Source organism: Theropithecus gelada, chromosome 11, assembly GCF_003255815.1.
Source record: "Theropithecus gelada isolate Dixy chromosome 11, Tgel_1.0, whole genome shotgun sequence".
In the NCBI taxonomy this organism is placed as follows: Eukaryota; Metazoa; Chordata; class Mammalia; order Primates; family Cercopithecidae; genus Theropithecus; species Theropithecus gelada.
The window spans coordinates 14,994,198-15,007,233 of record NC_037679.1 but is presented as its reverse complement, the minus strand read 5'-3'; the positions used below and the strand labels follow the sequence as shown (position 1 = coordinate 15,007,233).

The following is a 13,036-nucleotide window of genomic DNA, read 5'->3' as shown; positions in this document are numbered from 1 at the left end:
CAGGCGTATGTATCCACCAATAAAATCTCGACACCCCATGACCCCGCCTTTTGACTCATAAACATCTAATCAGGTGAGTGATGGAGGCGGGTCAAAGTGAAACTTTAACCAGTACTACGAAAATACGGGACTTGACTGGCAGGCAAGGAGGGGTTGACGGGAGCCTTAGGAAGGCCGCTATTGACCTTCGCCCCTCCCCCTGGACTTGGCCGGGGCTGGCTCTAGTGCCCCGCCTTCTATGACAAATTCGCGGGCGTAAAGGGAAATACCTCTTCTAGGGATCCGGAGCCTGGGAATTTAAGTAACCCTGACATCAGCGCTTCCTCCCTTTAGTGAGGCTTCAGGGGACAGGAGTATTTGGGGTGGCCGGCGGGCGGTCTGAGATGTTTTTTGTTGGAGTGAGACAATGGCAACTACAAGAAGTGGTAGCTTGGAGACGCTTTTTCAGAATCGTATGTAAATGTAAATAAAATAATATTTGGAAAACTTTGCTCTTTGTGATATGAAACAGAAAGGAAAAAGGGCGGGCTTACTGGGAAATGCAGTGTCGAGAGGCAAATTCCCCGGGAGCCCTTTTCCTGCCGCTATGTATGTGCATGGGGGTGTGTGTGTGTGCATATATGGTGTGTATGTGGTGTGTTGTGTGTGTGTGGTATGTTGGCTGGGGGAAAGGAAGTTTGCTGGTGTGTGGAGAAAGTAGGAAGTATATAGACTTCAGTTTCCCCAGCCATAAATAGGAACGATAATAACCACTTTGTTCACTGTCAGCACTAGCCAAAATGGGGTGGGGTGGGTAGCCATGCACAGAGAGATTAGGAAAAGGGGTCCGAAATCAATGATCACATATACATATTCATATTCTGTTTCTCACCATTCTTTCAGTAAATAGGAAAGAGATGAACTATAAAACTAGGCACATTTTTTTAATGAACTACAAACTAAATTACAAATAACGTTAATAGCAAGAGCACTCAAGGACAAGGGTGACAGAAACAAATCATAAACAAAAAAAAATGCTTTTTTTTTTTTTTAAGCACTGTCATTACAAAACCCGAAGGTGCACATGGCAACAAATCCACCCACTCTAACCAAAAAAAAAAAAAAAAAAGCCAACCTTACTATGAGATATAACCTGAAATATAAATATAATTGCTCATCCTTCTTTTAAAGAAATATTTTTGCCCATGCCCTCACTCAATCACAGCCCTGAAAAAGTGTCAGTACTCTCAAAATGATGCCTAAACCCTAATTTCCAACTCCTATGGGGTAGGAGGTGGACTTCAGAGGAAAATGGGATCAGGGATCCCTGGCAACTGAAGAACTAAGAATACTAAAAGGAAGAGAAAAATTCAAACATCTCTCACCTGCCTCATAAGGCCATGGTGAAGCAATAGATTGGAATGAAGCACAATCCCTGTCCCAGGGCCTCCCAAATTCCTCATGCCTGTAGAAGGGACAAACAAGGGGACTGGGGCCAATCATTTTTCTGCAGCCCCACCCGGGCTGAGTCTTGAGTCTCCCAGCCTATTAGGTGAGGCAGAACACTAACCAGGGTATAAACTGATTGGATCTATTTTTTCAACCGAATTCTTTAAAATAGACTCCTCCCAGTGGTTTTGTTTGACTTGGTTCTCAAAAGTTCCAACTTAGCCCCCTGCTATCATTTGGCCTTTACAAACATTGCGGCAGCAGGAGGCTTGGGATCCTGGTCATCTCAAACACTGGAAATAATAATTATGGGGCATTCAGAGATTGGTACGGCAAATCTAACATGTGGGAAGGCTTTTTTTTTTTTTCTTTTTTTTTTTTTATAGCAACCCTCTTCAGCAGTAACTAAGAGAAGGGGGAAAGGGTGGTGGAGGCTAACTTAAGTGCATCTAATACTGAAACTTCCTTTCATTTTCACTGGTTCCTCCCTTTCACCCCTGTATTCCCAGAGTTGGCTGGCCAAGACTAGAAGGTGAGTGTTTAAGGCAAGAACAGAGGGCCCACCTGAGTCCAAATAGCCCAAGGCCAAGCCAGGTCAAGCCCACACTGGAGCAGAGGGTGAGATTAGGGCTGGGGGCTTCGAGAAGGCTATCAGAGTCGAAGATGGGGTACTGGCTTGGTCACATCCTGGAAGAAAGGGTGAGCCAGGGCTGCCTTGGCCGAAATCCGCTTGTTAGGATCGTAGTGCAGCATTTGCTAGAGGGAGAGATGTATGTTGACTTCAATCATGTGATAGTGGACTAAATGGGCAGCAGATGTTCCCAGAAATTAGGAAACCAGAACTCCTTCTACCCAAGGCGGAATTCTTACTTCCATCCTCCCATAGCTGAATCAGTGTGCCAACAGGGAGAGCAGGAACCAGGGAAACAAAATACTGAGGCCCAGATTTCAGGGTCTCATCCTTCCTTCATCCTGGAAAAGCCCTTCCCTGGGAGAAATGAATGAGGGAAAACAGGTGCCCACTCTCACCGATAACAAGCTCCGTCCATCTTCATCCAGGGGAGGTACAACTTTACTAAAATCTTGCCGGGCCCACTTGGGGAAACTTGGCTTGTAATCAGGCATAGAAGTAACTCCTGGCCACACCACCTCATCTGGGGTCCCCAGAGTCCGAAAGATCCGGAAGAGCTGGTCAATCTCAGAATCTCCAGGGAATAGGGCCCGGCGAGTCACCTGAAAATGGGGAAAGAGAAAATACCAAGACCTACGTTGACGTCAGTCAAAACTCTCCTCTATACAAAGGAGTTCCCACAGACAGTAGAAGGTCAGCAGGGCCCCATGACTCCCTCCCCAGGGCCTTTCATGGGGTCAGTCACACAGAACCTGAGACAATGAAGTCCCTTCATCTGTCTCCTCGCCCCCTCCTTCCTTCCCCCAACCATGGCTTTGTAGATCCCCAAGGCTGGGTGGGTCTGGGAGGGGCTGAATGTCTGCGATGCCACTGACATGTAGCAAAGGGATCCCAAGCCACTCACGGGGTATGGGGTAGACACTGCAGTCATCCCCCAACCTTGTGATGCAGCCACTTCTAGATAGGAGCACAGCGGGCAGAGGCTCTGTCTTCCATTTCTTCTGTGTTCCCCACAGTACCTAGCATGGTGCTGGCTACCCACTAGGTGCTTAACAAATATTTTTGGATGAATTGAGAGAGGAATACGGACAATTGTAAGGTAATGCACTGGGGGATAAATGCACATTACATATGTACAGGCTAATGGTCTTTAAGCTGTTGGTTACAACCCAGATAAAAGACAATAAAACATATTGCTGATTTGAAGCCTCAGTCTACTGCACTGCACTGTTGTATTAAAGGAGATAGGAGCTTCTACATAAAGCCAGGCCTCAAGGATCCTTCAATCTGAAAAGCCAGAGGTTGAAGGCGGACATGATCTAAATCCTTTTTTTTTTTTTTTTTGAGATGGAATCTCGTTCTGTCGCCCAGGCTGGAGTGCAGTGGTGCGATCTCGGCTCACTGCAACCTCCATCTCCTGGGTTCAAGCGATTCTCCTGCCTTGGCCTCCCAAGTAGCTGGGATTACAGGTGTGTGCCACCACACCTGGCTAATTTTTGTATTTTTAGTACAGATGGGGTTTCACCATTTTGGCCAGGCTGGTCTCGAACTCCTAACCTCAGGTGATCCACCTATACCTCAGCTTCCCACAGTGCTGGGACTACAGGTGTGAGCCACTGCACTCTGCCTAAATCTGCAATTTAAATGAAGGGTGTGGATAAAGTGACCACAATTGTCTTTACTACATTGCTGGCACCACACAATAAGGTCTACAAGCCTTGAAATGAAGGCCTGAAATAAAAGAGGCACTAAATGGAATCATTCTCCCAAATATATGCAGACTCAGCTAAAATGGCTGCAGAAATGCTTTATGTCATTTCAGGGATAAGAGAAGTATACAAGGTACTAAGGCTGTTTGAGGATATCCTAACATTGTGGTTGATATTGGGGCAACAGTTGCATCCTTTCCCACCATTCCCCTTGGTGCTACTTTAGAGACAGACCCCTGTGATAGAAGGGCCATAGGTCTGGGCCAAGAAACAGTTCTGTTGTTCTTGAATGTGGGGAGGAGGGGGCTGGGTGAACTTGGGCAAGCCTCCATACCATCTCAGCAAAGATGCAGCCCAGGCTCCAGATGTCCACGGCTGTGGAGTAGTATTTGCAGCCCAGGAGGATTTCAGGAGCTCGGTACCACAGGGTCACCACCTGAGGGACAGGAATAGGGAGAGGTGGAGTGGTTTATAGGGTATGGAGATTCCCACATCTCAGTTCCCCAACACTACTCTGCTAACTCATGGCCTCTTAACAAGCAGTTTCCTTCCCTCCCTCTTTCCCCTCTCACTGATTTCCAGTCCATAGTTCTGGAGACCATATTATCTGAACCCCCAATTTGAGATCTTCCTGGAAAAACTTGAGACAAATGGTCATAATTTGATTTCGAAATTTTTTCTTTTTGTAGATTTGTAGAGATGGGGTCTCGCTATGTTGCCCATGATGGTCTCGAACTCCGGGGCTCAAGTGATCCTCCCACTTCAGCCTCCCAAAGTACTGGTATTACAGGCATGAGCCCAGTTAGCAACACAGTATGAATTCCATGCATGCCCTAAGACTCTTGAAGATGTCAAGAGATTATTTCTACCTAGTAAGAAACTGTTAGCCAGATATTTTTAGTAAATTTGTGAATACCCTAGTTAACACCTCTTGGGAAGCTCAGAGAAGAAAGGCATAAAGGGACTCACCTCATGGGTGTAAGTACGAACAGGGACTCCAAAAGCTCTGGCTAGTCCAAAGTCTGCTAGCTTGATAGCCCCCTCTGTGTTAATAAGCAGATTCTGAGGCTTAAGGTCTCGGTGGAGGACCCGATGAGAATGGCAGAAAGCTAGGCCCTGGAGCAGCTGGAACAGATAGCTCTGACAAAGAAGAAAGAGAGGACTGTGTTTCTCCATCACAGTGAGCAGACTGGGTTTGCTCTGTGACCCCAAAACTCTACTAAAGCCTTTACTATGTTGGATTATAGTTACATATTTACAAGCTATTTCTCCCAATGGACTGTCAGCCCAGAGAGGATAAGGACCAAGTCTTACTCAATTTTGCTTCCCTTTTCTACATGCTGTGCATTGAACAAATGTTTGTTAATAAAGTAGCTCTGGGAGTGAAGAATCCAGCCCTAAAATAGACAATAGAGACTTACTAGCTGGTTCTTCCACCAAACAGAAGGGCTTTTTGGAGGAATTTACCAAGTGCTCTCAAATCCCATTTATCTGAGTTTCATCTGACCTCCCACCTGAGTTGCTAGGTTGACTCACTAGAGTTTCAACTTTGATTGTTCAGTCCAACCCTAGGGTTAATGAATATAATGAGCAGGGAAGGAGACACAAAAAGAAGGGGAGTGTGTGTGTGTAGGAGATGAGGGCTCAGAAGGAGGCCAAGATCATAAAATATCACCCTGAATTGCCTGCCACCAGTCCCCCAAGACATGCCCATGATGGGAGGAGCTGATGAGAAGCATTACCTTGATGAGGGGAAGAGGAATGCCAGTGAGAGCAGAGGCATCCATGAATTTCTTGAGATCTTGGTGCAGAAATTCAAAAACCAGGTAGAGTTTATTTTCTGTGTGAATGACATCCAGCAGCCTAGAGAAGTAAAGTTTGAGGAAATGGAGCTGCGAGAGAGAGAAAAGCCCACACTGTACAGACAACTCATCCTCCTTTCCAGCTGGATTGCCTCTCAGACACATACTCACTTGACAATATTAGGATGGTTAAGCTCCTTAAGCAGAGAGATCTCTCGGATGGCAGTACTGGGCACACCCTCAGTCTCACTTGGAGAGGTTGGGAAAGCAGAGACGGGAATATGGTTACAAATATTCCTTTTTCCCCCACCTAGTCATTTCTTTCCCCCAAGGAGACACCACCCAGCACCCCCTAGGAAAGTCAGAGAAAAGAAAGGGTGCTGGAAAGAGCTAATTCTTGGGTAGTCAGGGTGTGGCTTTTGCACATATTAAGGTCATTATCTTGTCTTTTCCCAGGGGTAGGTAAGTAAAGCCGTCTGGTGCAGGTGAAGCAGGGAGGCTGTAATGGGGGGGAAAAAAAAAAAAAAGCAGGCGTAGTCCCCAGTCTCTCCAGAGGGGCCAGTGAGGTTCAACTGCCATTCTTTGGAAAGAGGAGAGAATTCTAAGGTGAGGGTGGGGCAGTGAGGAGAGCTCTTCATTCAGAAAGGCGCTCCTCGCCGGTTCCCACATAACTCCACTCCATGGAGAGTCTTGGACCTCATCTCAGAGGCCTCCTTTCTCTCCCCGAGTCTCTGTGTTCGCACATTTGGGGGCACGATCCGGCTCAGTTTGGGAAGAAAGTTTTCCATGGATTCCACACCATCCTATACTCTCCCCAGGGAGTATAAATATGCACTCCACCTTCTACTGGCCCCCAACCCACCTCTCCACTTCTAAAGAAGTCCGTCCCTGTTGTCTTCCGGTCCCTGGACGGCTACCCGCCCGTGGGGGATTGGGGGGGGGGACAGTCAAGGAGGTCCCCAGTTAGGAGTCCCGGGTACAGAGGCCACTCACGTGTCCAGGCGGATTTTCTTAAGCGCCACCACTTCTCCCGTCAACTTGTTTCTGGCTTTGTACACAACTCCGTACGTGCCCTCTCCGATCTTTTCCACCTTTTGGAAGTTCTCCATGAAGCGCCAGCGAGTCGGGTCAGCCCGGCCCTGGAGTGGGGGCCTGGGAACCCTGCAGAAGGCGGACCCTGGCTCTCGGGGGCCGAGGAGGGGGAAACAGGGCCCAGTATCGTGCCCCCGGGTCGGGATGGAACGCAGTATACCTCTCGCTCTTGTCAATTTGGCCAACTTGAAACAATGTTGCCGCCTCCCCCCGAGTTCCCGACCGCCACCAGAAGCCCCGCCCCTGCTTCCCGCGTTTCCCTGGCTCCGCCCCCAGGCATTTCTATTGGTCAACGTCAGAGCCGGGGGGCGAGTGCAGCGCTCCTCCCCGCAAATGACCCCGCCCCAGGCAAGTTTGGTTCTTCGGGGGCTAGACAAATTTCTTTCTCGGTGGGGCGGCTGAACAGTTTTCCCAAGTACCTACTTTGGGTCCAAGTTTCCTACCTGTGTCTCTAGTCTGTAGGGATTTCTTGATTTCTAACTCACTATTTTCACCACTCCTGGGGAAAATATGTATCGACCTAAGGTTAAATTCCACCTGGCCCAGGAGCCTCCTTTGAAAAGCAGGAAACTAGGAATCTCGTTGTAAAGAATTCCTGGGCCTCAAAGGAGTCATTGCCTCTGCCTCATAGCCTACCCCGACGCTGTCTCTGTTTTGGGATGCAGGCTTCTGTTTCTGTTTTTTTGAGAAGTTCCTGGTTTAATTCACTCTCCCATGATGAACTGTTGTGTCTGGTATGTGTTATGCCTGCCTTTCAGTCAGCCCTTGCCCGGGAGTATATGAGAGTGACCCAGTGAAACCAGAAACTGCCATTGAGTAGCAGGATGGGAAAGCAATGTCTAGGGACCAGGATCCCTTTGTCAGTTTTTCCTTCTTCCTCTTCTGTGGCCCCTCCCAGGACTTCTCTGAGGGAGAAGAGGAAGGGCTATGCAAATGAGCACCCTTTATAGGGGCCTATCCCAGTCCCCCCAGTGCCTTTGGTTGCTGGAGGGAAGAACACAATGGATCTGGTGCTAAAAAGATGCCTTCTTCATTTGGCTGTGATAGGTGCTTTGCTGGCTGTGGGGGCTACAAAAGGTATGTGTGGATATGTGGACATGAGCAGGTGTGAACTTGGGGATGAATTCCCCCTGCTCTGGTTTCTCTCCTCCTAATGGGAGATAGCGGCAATATTTCAGGCGTCTCCCACTCATTTGATTTAGTGAGAATGTGGGCACCTGGGCTCCCTCCCTACATGGAGATTTGGGATTGCGCCTGAAAATAATCTCATATGCTTGGAGGGGCAGAAGAATAGAAGGTCTCTGTGGCACTGATTCTGAGGCTTCCTTGGCAGTGAGCTGGAGCAGGGGCTCCAAAGGGGTGAAATGTGCGGGAGACTCTTTTAAGAAATGTCTCTTGGGGTAGGAGATTTAAAGTGGGGAGTCAGAGAATGTAGTATTGGGTAAGAAGACTAAGGAGATACAATCCTCTCCCCTTGGGATGGGTACGGGTGAACACAGCCCAGACCTTTTGTTCTGGGGCTGGGAGAGATAGGCAGAGGGGTCTCAGCTGAGCATCACATGAAAGGGCTCTGGGGGATTGGGCCTCGTGACAGGAGCAAGGGGAGGGGGTGAGGTGGTGAGAGGGTCTGGAATGTCCCGTGCTGCTCTGAGGAGAGTTGGAAGTGGAGAATGAATGGGGTATCTTATGACTTCTCTTGCTCTAGTGGTGGGATGCTCAATGAGATGATTCCAGATCCTCCCCCAGCAGAATCAACTAGGGTTACAGCACACATTAGAAAGGGGATGAGGCCGGGCGTGGTGGCTCACGCCTGTAATCCCAGCACTTTGGGAGGCCGAAGTGGGTGGATCATGAGGTCAGGAGTTCGAGACCAGCTTCGCCAATATGGTGAAACCCCGTCTCTACTAAAAGTACAAAAATTAGCTGGGCATGGTGGCGCATGCCTGTAGTTCCAGCTACTCGGGAGGCTGTGGCAGGAGAATCACTGGAACCCAGAAGGTGGAAGTTGCAGTGAGCCAAGATCACACTACTGTACTCCAGCCTGGGTGACACAGCGAGTCTTCGTCTCGAAAAAAAAAAAGAAAGGGGATGAGGCCTGGCACAGTAACTCATGCCTGTAATCCTAGCACTTTGGGAGGCTGAGGTGGTTGGATCACTTGAGGTCAGACCAGCCTGGCCAATATGGTGAAACCCCATCTCTACTAAAAATACAAAAATTAGGTGGGCATGGTGGTGCGCCCCTATAATCCCAGCTACTTAGGAGGCTGAGGCACGAGAACCACTTGAACCTGGGAAGCAGAGGTTGAAGTGAGCTGAGATCACACCACTGCATTCCAGCCTGGGCAAAAGAGCAAGACTCTGTCTCAAAAAAATAAAAAAGAAAGGAAATGAGGAGGCTCACACCTGTAATCCTAGCACTTCGGGAGGCTGTGGCCATAGGATTGCTTGAGCCCAGGAGTTCAAGACCAGCCTGAGCAACATAGTGAGACCCTGTCTCTACAAAAAGTAAAAAAATTAGCCAGGCCTAGGCCGGGCATGGTGGCTCATGCCTGTAATCCTAGCACTTTGGAAGGCCAAGGCAGATGGATCACCTGAAGTCGGGAGTTTGAGACCAGCCCGATCAACATAGAGAAACCCAGTCTCCACTAAAAATACAAAATTAGCTGGGCATGGTGGCGCATGCCTGTAATCCCAGCCACTCAGGAGGCTGAGGCAGGAGAATCGCTTGAACCCAGGATGCGGAGGTTGTAGTAAACCGAGATCGCGCCATTGCACTCCAGCCTTCCAGCCTGGGCAACAAGAGCGAAACTCTGTCTCAAAAAGAAAAAAAAATATATTATCTGGGCCTGGTGGTGAGCACCTGTGGTCCTAGCTACTTGGGAGGCTAATCAGGAAGATGGCTTCAGCCCAGGAGTTTGAGGGTACAGTGAGTGATGAATGTGCCACTGCACTCAGGGTGAGAGAGCAAAACCCTGTATCAAAAGGAAAGGAAAAGGAAAAGGAAAGGGGAAAGAAAAGGGGAAAGGGAAGGAAGTTTCTGCAGGAAAGGGAAAAATGGGGTGAGGGTAGTTTTTGCTGTGCTGAAATATATACTGATAGGAGGGGAGGGGAGAGAGGTTTCTGCAGGAAAGGGGAAAATGGGGTGAAAGTAGTTTCTGCTGTGCTGAAATATATGCATTATATCCCAGCCCCGCTTTCTCCCTAGGTGCTTAGTCTCACAGATTTCTAGGAAGTTCTTGATCTGACTTTCCTCGCTGTGCTGCAGTTTCAAGTCTTTTTCTTTTTTTTTTTTTTTTTTTTTGAGGCGGAGTCTCGCTCTGTCGCCCAGGCTGGAGTGCAGTGGCCAGATCTCAGCTCACTGCAAGCTCCGCCTCCTGGGTTTACGCCATTCTCCTGCCTCAGCCTCCCGAGTAGCTGGGACTACAGGCGCCCGCCACCTCGCCCGGCTAGTTTTTTGTATTTTTAGTAGAGACGGGGTTTCACCCTGTTAGCCAGGATGGTCTTGATCTCCTGACCTCGTGATCCGCCCGTCTCGGCCTCCCAAAGTGCTGGGATTACAGGCTTGAGCCACCGCGCCCGGCCTCAAGTCTTTTTCTTTTACTACATTCCTTAATGTATCCTGGAAAGAGTCTGTTCACACCCACCCACCCAAGGCTCTTAAAAAAAGATTGTGCTTATATTTCGGATCCTGATTTTAAAAATCATAAGACATTTTTCTAGATATTAATGAAATTTTATATGGACTGAGTTTGATAATTTTGTCTAGCATGAAATGACATTGTACTTATGCAAGAAAATACTCATATTTTTTAAATTTGTAGGGTTAATACAATGTTTGGGATTTGCTTTTGCATACTTTAGCCAAAACAAAAACAACAACTAGTAAGGATAAACAAAGCAAATGTGGCAAGGTGTTGACAGTTGTTGGACCTGGGTAGGGCAGATGGAGGTCCAGCATATCCTTTTCTTCTCAGACTTGGTCAGTTACAATAATTTTGTCTACCCTGTCCCCATGCCCAATCTCTGCCAGCCTCTAATCCATCCTCCTCACTGCTTGCCATCATGATCTTTCTAAAACACAAATTTGATCATATTCAAAAGTAAATTTTTTTTTTTGAGATGGAATCTTGCTCTGTCGCCCAGGCTGGAGTGCAGTGGCGTGATCTCGGCTCACTGCCACCTCCGCCTCCCAGGTTCAAGCAATTCTCCTGCCTCAGCCTCCTTAGTAGCTGGAACTACAGGTGCCTGCCACCACGCCCAACTAATTTTTGTATTTTTAGTAGAGACAGGGTTTCACTTGGCCAGGCTGGTCTTGAACTCCTGACCTTGTGATCCACCTGCCTTGGCCTCTCAAAGTGCTGGGATTATAAGCGTGAGTCACAGTGCCTGGCTAAAAGTAAATTTTATGGCATGTGAATTATATCTTGATTTAAAACAAAATAGGTCAGGCACAGTGGCTCACACCTATAATCCCAGCACTTTGGGAGGCCAAAGCAGACGGATCACTTGAGGTCAGGAGTTCGAGACAAGCCTGGCCAAATGGCGAAACCATGAAACATGGCAAAACTAAAAATACAAAAATTAGCCGGGTGTGGTGATGGGCGCCTGCAGTCCCAGCTACTTGGGAGGCTGAGGAACGAGAATTGCTTGAACCCGGAAAGCGGAGGCTGTAATGAGCCAAGATCACGCCACTGTATTCCAGCCTAGGGGTAGAGCAAGACTTCATCTCAAATAATAATAATAATAATAATAAGTAAATAAGGGTGTTTTTTGGTTTTGGTTTTTTTTTTTTTTTTTTTTTTGAGATGAAGTCTTACTCTATCGCCAGGCTGGAGTACACTGGGGCAATCTCGGCTCACTGCAACCTCCACCTCCCGGATTCAAGCGATTCTCCTGCCTTAGCCTCCTGAGTAGCTGGAACTACAGGCGCACACCAACACACCCGGCTAATTTTTATATTTTTAGTAGAAACAGAGTTTTACCATGTTGGTCAGGATAGTCTTGATCTCTTGACCTCATGATCTGCCCACCTCAGCCTCCCAAAGTGCTGGGATTACAGGCGTGAACCACCACGCCCAGCCGAATAAATGAGTTTTAAAAATGCACTTCGGCCAGGCGCAGTGGCTCATGCCTGTAATCCCAGCACTTTGGGAGGCCGAAGCAGGCAGATCACCTAAGGTCGGGAGTTCGAGACCAGCCTGACCAACATGGAGAAACCCCATCTCTACTAAAAATACAAAATTAGCCGGGCTTGGTGGCACATGCCTGTAATCCCAACTACTCAGGAGGCTGAGGCAGGAGAATTACTTGAACCTGGGAGGCAGAGGTTGCAATGAGCTGAGATCGTGCCATTGCACTCCAGCCTGGGCAATAAGAGTGAAACTCCATCCTCCCCCCCCCCAAAAAAAAGCACTTCGAATGTGAGAATGAATTGGGTGACATGAATAGAGTATTATCCCTGAGAAGGGACTGAAAGGATCCTAGGGCCCTTCATGGCACATTCCTTTTAGGACCCAGAAACCAGGACTGGCTTGGTGTCTCAAGGCAACTCAGAACCAAAGCCTGGAACAAGCAGCTGTATCCAGAGTGGACAGAAGCCCAGAGACTTGACTGCTGGAGAGGTAGGAACTTCGAAGTTCCAGGGGAGGGCATGGTAGGAATGGGATGAGGAAAAAAGCAAGATGACCTGCACTGAGTGTAGCTTGGGAAGAAAAGGAGGGGAAACATATACAGGCAGGGGAAGCCCAGGACTCCCAGCTAATGTAGCCTTCCTTCCCAGGTGGTCAAGTGTCTCTCAAGGTCAGTAATGATGGGCCTACACTGATTGGTGCAAATGCCTCCTTCTCTATTGCCTTGAACTTCCCTGGAAGCCAAAAGGTATTGCCAGATGGGCAGGTTATCTGGGTCAACAATACCATCATCAATGGTGAGTACTTCTCTATTCTAGGTCCTTATTCCTAGGGCTCAGGTTCCCTGGTATGCCCAGTGAGCTCAGGGAATGCCCCTTCCTCCTCTACTTTTTTGTTTTTGTTTTTGTTTTCGAGACGGAGTCTCGCTCTGTCACCCAGATTGGAGTGCAGTGGTGCGATCTCGGCTCACTGCAAGCTCCACCTCCCAGGTTCACGCCATCCTCCTGCCTCAGCCTCCCGAGTAGCTGGGACTACAGGCGCCCACCACCATGTCCGGCTACTTTTTTTTGTATTTTTAGTAGAGACAGGGTTTCACCGTGTTAGCCACGATGGTCTTGATCTCCTGACCTTGTGATCCGCCTGCCTCGGCCTCCCAAAGTGCTGGGATTACAGGTGTGAGCCACCATTCCCAGCCTCCTCCTCTACTTTTTAAAACAAGTTATAGGCCGGGCGCGGTGGCTCAAG

At 48.4% G+C, this 13,036-nt stretch overlaps 2 protein-coding genes across 6 annotated transcripts; one reads left to right on the top strand and one right to left on the bottom strand.

Annotated features, from left to right (window-relative positions):
- Positions 1–897: 897 nt before the first annotated feature.
- CDK2 (cyclin dependent kinase 2) lies at positions 898–6,913 on the bottom strand. 5 transcript variants are annotated; one of them, XM_025400840.1, is made up of 8 exons: positions 6,564–6,913; positions 5,742–5,819; positions 5,511–5,631; positions 4,738–4,908; positions 4,103–4,204; positions 2,964–3,107; positions 2,458–2,661; positions 898–2,184 (listed from the first exon to the last, which is right to left on the bottom strand). In XM_025400840.1, exons 1-8 carry the CDS (start codon positions 6,677–6,679, stop codon positions 2,080–2,082), a joined length of 1,041 nt encoding a protein of 346 aa, XP_025256625.1. In that variant the 5' UTR covers positions 6,680–6,913; the 3' UTR covers positions 898–2,079. The 5 variants fall into 5 exon arrangements, with proteins under 5 accessions (XP_025256625.1, XP_025256626.1, XP_025256627.1 ...); XM_025400841.1 differs by lacking the exon at positions 2,964–3,107; XM_025400842.1 differs by lacking the exon at positions 2,964–3,107 and having other exon boundaries at positions 6,267–6,888.
- Positions 6,914–6,992: 79 nt separating this feature from the next.
- Positions 6,993–12,708, top strand: PMEL (premelanosome protein). Its single transcript, XM_025400847.1, has 4 exons — positions 6,993–7,010; positions 7,613–7,739; positions 12,173–12,283; positions 12,442–12,708. The coding sequence occupies exons 1-4, from the start codon at positions 6,996–6,998 to the stop codon at positions 12,621–12,623; spliced, it is 435 nt and encodes a 144-aa protein (XP_025256632.1). The 5' UTR covers positions 6,993–6,995; the 3' UTR covers positions 12,624–12,708.
- Positions 12,709–13,036: the final 328 nt, after the last annotated feature.